General features: G+C 42.1%; 1 protein-coding gene across 3 annotated transcripts in view; it reads right to left on the reverse strand.

Moving 5' to 3' along the window:
- The window catches only part of PPFIA1 (PTPRF interacting protein alpha 1), a 124,101-nt gene extending 115,411 nt beyond the window's left edge, over positions 1-8,690 (reverse strand). For all 3 annotated transcript variants that reach the window (XM_054970189.1, XM_054970188.1, XM_054970190.1), the window contains exons 1-2: positions 7,602-8,690; positions 5,979-6,242 (exon numbers count right to left, since the gene is read on the reverse strand). In XM_054970189.1, coding sequence (XP_054826164.1) covers positions 5,979-6,242 — 264 coding nt within the window. In that variant the 5' untranslated portion in view covers positions 7,602-8,690. The remainder of the gene's footprint in view (positions 1-5,978; positions 6,243-7,601) is intronic.
- Positions 8,691-9,037: the final 347 nt, after the last annotated feature.

Here is a 9,037-nt window from a genome sequence, read left to right on the forward strand (position 1 = left end):
CTGGGTTTGGACTGGGGGAGCAGAACACGGGAAGGATTCATGGCCATCAGCACCTTCAGCTGACATACTTCTAGAGCCAACTCGGTGTATTTTATTCACTGAAAGTAGAAGAGAGTCGAACAGGATTAAAGTGCATAATAAACGTTTTCTGAGTTGTATTGTCAAATCATTTCTGATTTCAAGTTCTCTCAAAGTTCTGCTCCTTTTAAAACCTATTAGTCAAAGGATTTTCAGGAATTGAAGCATTGTGTAATTTAAGGCAACATTTCAGTGAAATCAAAAATGTTCACACACACAACTCTGAAGGTCTTTAATACCAAACTTAATAGTTGTAACATGCTTCTGTTCCAATGTTTTTTCTTACCTTGGATTGTTTAATATTTCACTTGCACTACATTAACTAAACTTATCATAATTAGTATCAGAGACATTCCAAGATTTCAGTCTCTTCTGTAGACCAATATAATCTAATTTAACCATAAATTTCCAGTTCAGACAAAAGGCAGTTTGTATTCTGGATTATCATAACAAACTGTTGCAGTAATATAGATTAAAAAACACATTGCACTAAGCAATACACATGTATTCTAGGTGACCTTCTGCACTTTGTATGAACTGTCTTGAGTTTTTTCAGAATGTTGTATAACTAAAACACGTGTCGCTTTCATCTTTGACCGCCAATTAAAAATAGTGGACTCTATCTAGATTAATATTCTCCAATTGCTGAATGGACCAATGGTGATCTACCAACTTAACTGTCATTTCTCACAGATTTATAGTTTTGTTTTGCAAACTAGATATAACATCACTTTTTGGCTAATTAGGTTATACAATAGAAAATATGAATATTAAGCATTAAACCAATCATAGTTTGTTTATGCTATCACATGAAAAGATCTTAGATATTCAGATAGTATATTAGAGTTCTGATTGGAAGAAATCTCATGAGAATCTAGGTGAGAATTTTACCATTGCTATGGGAATCAACGCATTTCACAGAAACTTTGATTGTTTTAAAATCAGAGTGAATTAGGAAATGTTAGCAAACCTAATTCTTATTGCTTTTCTGTGTTCTGTTTTTGTAGGATTTATATTATTGATTATCTATATCTTGCTTCATTAAAAAATGAGAGTGTAATTTCAATAAAGGAAATGAACAGACTCTAGCAGGTCTCTGTATACTTTGATGAGAAAAGGCAATAACGTACTTATAAGCAGAACTTGTGGTGAAGGTGGGAGTAGTTGAGATAAATATGAATTTTTATAAAGTTTCAAGTTTGATGGTTGTTGGGGGTTTTCCGGGCTGTATTGCCGTGGTCTTGGCATTGTAGTTCCTGACGTTTCGCCAGCAGCTGTGGCTGGCATCTTCAGAGGTGTAGCACCAAAAGACAGAGATCTCTCAGTGTCACAGTGTGGAAAAGATGAGAGATCTCTGTCTTTTGGTGCTACACCTCTGAAGATGCCAGCCACAGCTGCTGGCGAAACGTCAGGAACTACAATGCCAAGACCACGGCAATACAGCCCGGAAAACCCCCAACAACCATCGTTCTCCGGCCGTGAAAGCCTTCGACAATTTCAAGTTTGATTTCAATTCAACATGTGCAAAGAGAGAATTCCAAATATTAGAAGCTTGGAAAACTGTACACCAGAGTCCTAAACATAATGTTATTAATTTTACAATTACTTACTTGTCATCTCAGTATCATTACAGAAAGCAATTCTACAATCCTTCAGAAACCTATGGGGTACCAGGAAATCATTTTCTCGGATTCAGTCATCATTACATTTAAAATATATTTGAAGAAAGCACTAAGACTAAGACCGATATTCAACATGTAGTTAGTATAAATGGTACTGGATTTTACACCCTATACCCAGGATAAGAGGAAACTATATGTTCCCCTACCTCTTCCAGTTACTGTTTCCAGTTACTGATAATTAAACTCACTAACAATGTTCCAGTTACTGATTACTGAACTCAGTAACAGCGTTATTCTAGGAAATACATTACAGCTGAACAATACATGACACTGGAACTGCCTGAATCTTGCCCAGTTCATGCGAGTTTTCAGACTGGGTTGTCACCAGTAAGCGGATGACACCCAGTTGTATCTGTTGATGGGCCGATGGTCTGACTCTGCCCTAGATGCCTTGGCTAGAGCTTTGGAAGCTGTGTCTGGATGGTTGAAACAGAGTCGACTGAATCCCACAAAGACGGAGGTCCTGTACTTGGGTCATGGATCCCTGGGTTCCAGGATCCAGCTCCTGACCCTCGATGGGATATTACTTATGCCCATACCAACAGTTAGAAGTCTGGGGGCGATTCTGAATGTCTCATGGATGGAGACCCAGATCACAGCAATTGCCAGGTCTGCCTTTTTCCACCTGTAGCATGTCAGGCAGCTTGCCCCCCTACCTTTCAACCCATGACCTAATGACAGTGATTCAGGTAATGGTCACCTCCAGATTGGACTACTGTTACTCGCTCTACACAGGGCTTCCCTTGGTCCGGATCCGGAAATTATAATGGGTCCAGAATGCAGCCACACACATCCTTACGGACACACCATATAGAGTGCATATAACTAATTCTTTGGCAGATACACTGGCTCCCCATGGAGCTCTAGATCAGATTCAAGGTTTTGGTTAACCTATAAAGCCCTTAGCAGACTGGGACTAGCATGCCTCTCCCCATATGTGCCCCAGAGGGTGTTCCAATCAGCAGATAAAAACTTGCTGGTGGACCCTGGCCCTAGGCTCGCCTGGCCTTGACTATAGCCAGGGCCTTTTCGGTCCTGGCACCAACCTGGTGGAACTCTCTGCATGTTGAGACCTGGGCCCAACAAGATTTATTATCTTTTTGCTGGGCGTGCAAGACAAAGATGTTCCACCAGGCATATGGCTGAGGCTGGGCCATAGATGAGCTTTCTGGCTGGCCATCTGGAGAAATGGGAGTGTAACCCCTTCCTGGTTTTCTTTTCCATCTGCAGGACCATTGCTGTCCCTTACCTCCCACTCATAGAAACGTTTTAGAAATGTTTTATTGGGGCTGGGTATTAAGGACTGCTGCTTAGTGCTGCTTTTTACTGCTGAATTGTATGTTTTCTATGGTTTTAAATGGAAATTTTGATGTAGATTTAAATTTTGTTGTCATCTGCTCTGAGTCTACTCGTGGGGAGAGCAGATTATATATAAATTGAGTCAATCATCATCATCATTATCATCACCACCACCACCACCACCTCGTGTAATTTAGCTTTAAAAAAGCAGCCATGTTCCACCTTCTTATGAATTGAGTCCGTGGTACTTGAAGAAGCTGGGTTTTAACTCTTCCTTCCCAAGCCATTTTTTCAACTGAAACTGGTCTCACTGGGCTGTTTTTATTTGGGGGGGGGCACATGTTTGCACTTATCTTTTGTCCCCTAAACTAGACCTAAACAAAATCTCAGAGCAGCCAATTTCAACTGGAAAACAATAGGGGGAAGAAGAGCTAAACATTAACCTCCCTAGCTTCAATCCATCAAATGGGCACTCTGGCTGTTTTCTGAGGTTAAATATCAGGAGAACCAAGCATGAACCCCAATATCCGGAATAATTCAGCCCATGGTGTAGTCTCAATTACTCTATTAAAGAGACACCATCTTATACAAAAAGACAGGTCTTCATTGGTCTGCTTCCTTCATTATTTAGGGTTATATACTGCCATTCTTCCAGATAAAACTTGAGGCAGGTTCCTAAGAATGACATACTCATTCCGCCCATCTCATTTTAAAAAATGAAAAACTGTCTGAGATCTACTTCTACAATTATTGAGTATGTTCACATTTAAGCCTACTGCCAAAATAAGGAGTTTTCCATAAGCCCTGTAGCCTATTAAAGCTCATGACACACATGTTGTTATTTAAGAGAAATGCTTTTTTAAAATGCTACTTTGAAGAGACCTAATACTAAGGCACTACTAGGGAAATAAGCAATTAACCATAGTCACCTCTCAAAAATACACATCCCATCCTTCCAAACTTCAGAGTCACTCATTATGCCAAAGTAAGGACTGTGCCGAGATCAGAGAGTAGGGAAACTATATATGCTGATGGTAGTGAACAGGCACGGTTTTTTGAAATGAATGTGGCATGAGACAGTAAGAACTGTTTTTCACCACCACAGTTCACACATGGTCCATGTACAGACTTGTGCACACATCATTTACCTGATAACTGGCAGGGGGATATAGAAAGAGTTTATTGAATGGTTACCATTTTCTGCTTTGCTATCTCAATACAAAGGCCACTTCCCCAGTCTGAATTCTACAACAAATTTAAAAACTGAAGTATGTTCTATTTTTCTAGCGCAGCCCTATTTTGTATTCTAACATTCCTAGTCAACAAGGGACATTTAGCATACAGCATTTGTTTGCTTCATACAAAGATCAAGTAACAAGCTGAGAAAGTACATACTCTAGATTCGGTTGCCAACCCTCTGATGTGCTAGAATGCCTTTTACCTTCCATATATCACATTGTGATAAACCTCTTTACTCCAAGAACACGAATGTTTGCAGAGACTCGACTACCCTAATATTTTCCCTACCAAGGAAGCAGAATAAAGTACCATGTATGGGTGCACTCTCTTCAGCCCAATGGAGGAGTGACTTCAACATGCCACATTTTCCCATGTGTACAAACACAGCACCATACTATATTTGATACCAACTTCTCTCTCTTTCCTGGCAGAGAAAGACTATTTAAACTGGCTGCAGCAACAGAGCTCTGCTGCATTTTCTCATGAGAGGAAAACAAAGCAGGGCACTATGGCTGCTGCTTCTGCAGTCCCTATCTTGTAATAATTATTTCAAAAAAAAAATTACAGCCCCCTAGATGGTTGGTTTGATGTTTTCAATCCAAACATTCTAGGTGTGATACATTTATGATTATGGTACAACTATATTTAAAGGCAAGTCAATTTTGTTCATTTTACACTATTTCATTGTGTAAAAAGAGGAAGAACCCCGTGGCGCAGAGTGGTAAGCTGCAGTACTGCAGCCCAAGCTCTGCTCATGACTTGAGTTCGATCCTGGCGGAAGCTGGGTTTCAAATAACCAGCTCGAGGTTGACTCAGCCTTCCATCCTTCCGAAATTGGTAAAATGAGTACTCAGTTTCCTGGGGGTAAAGTGTGGATGACTGGGGAAGGCAATGGCAAACCACCCTGTAACAAAAGTCTGCCAAGAAAATGTCATGATACGATGTCCCCCCATGGGTCAGTAATGACTCGGTGCTTGCATCTTTACCTTTTTTACCATTGTGTAAGAAACAATTACCATATTTTCCTTCAATGAGCAATGCTTTCGTCCAATGTAATTAGAACATTTTAATTTAAAATGTAATTAGAACATTTTAATGCTGCCTCTTTAGTAACCTACCCAAGACATCTTACAAAATAAAATAAAACATTTAAAGATATTAATTAAAAGCCCCAGCTCATTAAAAAAGCCCCTGCCCAGCATAAAAATATAAAACACAAAAACAAATCCAGACAGCTTACAACATTGGTTTCCCAGCTAAAATAGCATTAAAAATATTCTGTTAATGAAAACATTTTAGCCTGGCACCTTTAAAAAGCAGTATAGGTGCCAGGCACGCCTCAAGGGGAAGGACATTCAACAAGCAAGGTGCCATTACTAAAAAAAACCCTGTCTCTGGTGGCTTCCCATCTCACCTCTGAAGGCAGGGCTTGTGAGGCATATCTTAACTGGCAGGCTGGATGATATAGGAAAAGGGGTGATTATTGATGATGAGCCACTACTTCAAAGACTGAAAATCCACCATAAACATTTCATTTTATACTTCATAGAAAATTTCAATGAGCAGAGATCTGTTTAGAATAAATATTTTATGATCTCAACAATGTTTTATTTCATCTCCCAATTACTGCTGAAGTGATCTAAACCTGAACTCTGAAAAGACAGCTCATTTAAAACATACCTGGGGAAGTGCAGTATTTAGCTGTCGTTGTAAAGAGTCCCTCTCATGACCAACTTCATGCAGTTTACCCTGTGTTAATGTTAGTGTCTCTTGAGTCTCTCGTAGTGTGTCCAGCAGGCGGTCACGTTCCTCCAACATGGATACCATTAATTGCTCAAAATGGGAATCTGCATCAGACTGTAGGGGGGAGCCTGAGCCATGGCTTCCACCTCCCCCTGAGGGAATCTCTGCTTCACTGATGGTTGGCATCACCTCGCACATCATCTTGAAATGAAGTTTCAGACTTAGTTATACTACTGAAAACGCAAAAAAATTACAAATCCAGAGTAGTTTTACATGCAATGGCTATACCAAGTTTTAAAACAAGGGCTTCCAAATCATCTCTTATCTGAACATGCTGCTGAAGCAGTAGAAGACAAGAGCCTCTACAACCATATTACATCACAGTTGTTATCTACAATTAAGAAAACAAACATGTTTGCTTGCAGAATAGTACACTTGTAGCACAGTTCAGGAAACTATATGTAACAACATATATGTAACTAGACAAAGCATCTAGAATCCTTTGCTCAAGATTTTTTTTAACATGGATTTGTTATATTTTAACTATTTAGTCCTATTCCTTTCAAACATGTTTATGGATAAGAATAGGAATTCCAATCTGCATTAGTGACAGCATACACAAAACCAGGGGGCAGTAGCTAACATAACTTTGTTTATTCAGAGTACACACATTTGATGCTGCAACACTAGAACTAAAAGAACAGCAACAAGCAGGAAGATATATTGATGTGATGTGTATAAACCAAATGATAAGCCACGGTTCCAGTACAACCATTTATTTGGAAAAGATTAAAGTACCCCAAAATTCTTAGAGCTGCTTGCTGCCATCATGAAAACCAGCTAAAAGGACTGGATGTGGGCCATTCAATTAGAGCTCACTGTGCTGGCCACATAGTCTCTGTAGCAGACGTTTGCTACCACAGAGCAAGCATTAGAACATTTTGTAACTAGATGCAGCCATCACTTATGGAGGAGGCTCCTGAAAACATAAAAAGAAACCCCCACAAAAACACAAATCCCCTCTTTGCAGAGCATGTTTTACAAGCAACTGACTATAGAATGCCCCAATAAACACTAGTTGATATTTACCAGCACTTTAGGAAAGCTATAGAATGAGTCTCTCTCAATACAAAAGATATATGGATTAATACAAGATATATGGATTTCTATGTGATACAGTATTTCAAGGATTTCAGAATAGCTTAAAATAATTAAGACTTCCCTTAACTGGGCCACAAAACAGATATTTTCTATTAAACCAACTAACTTATTTAAATAATTCTTCTAACAAAGCTCTTTTTTTAGATGCCAGTAATGATTCACTTAAACATAAGCAAGCAATTTGCTCAAGGGCTGCGCAACGGGAACAATTCGCCTCACCATACGTTAAAAATTATATTATAAAGAACATAATGAAAATAAAATTAATTCTAAACATGTAGCAACATAATCAGAGCTTACCCAAGAAAACTGGTGTAATATATCGAATCCTCTATTGATCTGTCATATTTTACAGCTGTAATTAAAAAAAACTTTTACAGCACCCATTGCTTCACTTACTTTGTTTGATGAAACAAAGTGGCTTTGCCAGAGGCCAACGTTTTTCAGCAATATCAGCTGTTTTCAGCAACTTGGCATGATGATTTCCAAAAACCTTTCAAACAGCAGAGCAGCCATCCAGCTTGACCACAATGTCCATTCATTAAAAAGTCTCCAGCACAGAAACTCACCCAAGGTAATACATTATCGCATTGAGAAACTTATCAGCAACCAGTCAAGTTCTCCAGAGCAGCAGAACAGATACTCTTCAGCTCCCTCTCTTTCTTATCCTGGCCCACAGGTCTTTCAGGGGTTCGGGTGGGAGACGCATGAGCAGGGGAGAAAAGACCGACAAACAAGAGTGCACAGCACAGTAACTTCACTGCGAGTCACGAGGGCATGTCTTTAAAGGGACACCGACATAAAGAAAGTTGAGGGGGTCGCTCTCTTACCGGAGGAGCCGTGAGGCGTCTCCTCCTCTCCCGTTAAGTCCGCGTGCAGTCTTCTCCTTCCTTGAGCCTCTCAGGTCTTCTCTCGCGTATTTATAATTCTTGCTCAGTGGAGGTTTTGCTGCTAGCTGATGGGGGCGGGGACGCTTTAGGAGGCGTGGGGGCTACAGAGATTCTCTCTGGGGTTACGGAGCCGCCCGCCCGCCCCCCCTTGAAAAGCAAGCGAGCCTACAGAAGCAGCCCACCCATTCCCCTCCCCCGAGGCGGAGGTAAGTCAGAAGCAGCGAAAGGGAGGTGGGGGTGGCCGTGGACTTTCCTCTCCCCGGAGAACCGAACGAGGAGGGCAGGGGCGACTCCCCCACCAGAAGGTTTACGGGAGACGCGGCAAGAACAGGGGGCCTCCTCTCCGCTTCTCACCCTCTTGCTCGGCCCGCCCAGCCCGGCTCCCGCTGCCGGTGTGGCACATCCGAGGTTGCTCCGAGGCGGCTCACTGGAGTCTGCTGTATCTCGCGGCGGCAGCGGCCTGGGCCCGTAGCGTCCCCCGCGGCGCTACGGAGACGGTAACTCAAGGGTTCAGCTGTTCTCTCTCTCTCCCTCCAGCCCTCCCTTCCCTCCAGCCGGGCCCCCAGTCGCCGCTCGCAGTTCCGTCGCCGCCGCTCGTTTTTACCCGGCAGCCTCTGCGGCTTTTGCATGAACTAGAGTGTGGCCCACAATGCACCGCGTACGGAGCTCTCTCTTCCCCCCCTTCCTCCGGCACTTGGGCGGTCTCGACGGAGCCGCCCCGGGCGCGCGTTGTTTTCAAAACAAGAAACTGGGCTGAGGCGAGGAGCGTTTCTTCCTCATGGAGGCAAAGGGAGTTCACGTATCCCGCTGTGGGGGTAGTGACGACTGTGATCCGTTGCTCGTTATCGTTCTTTGATAAGCGTAGTCGGAGTGCACACGGTCTCCTACCACTAAATCTGCTTCTTGTGAGCCAGAAAAGGACCCGGAGAGGTGGCAAGCGGCGAG

Source organism: Eublepharis macularius, chromosome 2, assembly GCF_028583425.1.
Source record: "Eublepharis macularius isolate TG4126 chromosome 2, MPM_Emac_v1.0, whole genome shotgun sequence".
NCBI lineage: Eukaryota > Metazoa > Chordata > Lepidosauria > Squamata > Eublepharidae > Eublepharis > Eublepharis macularius.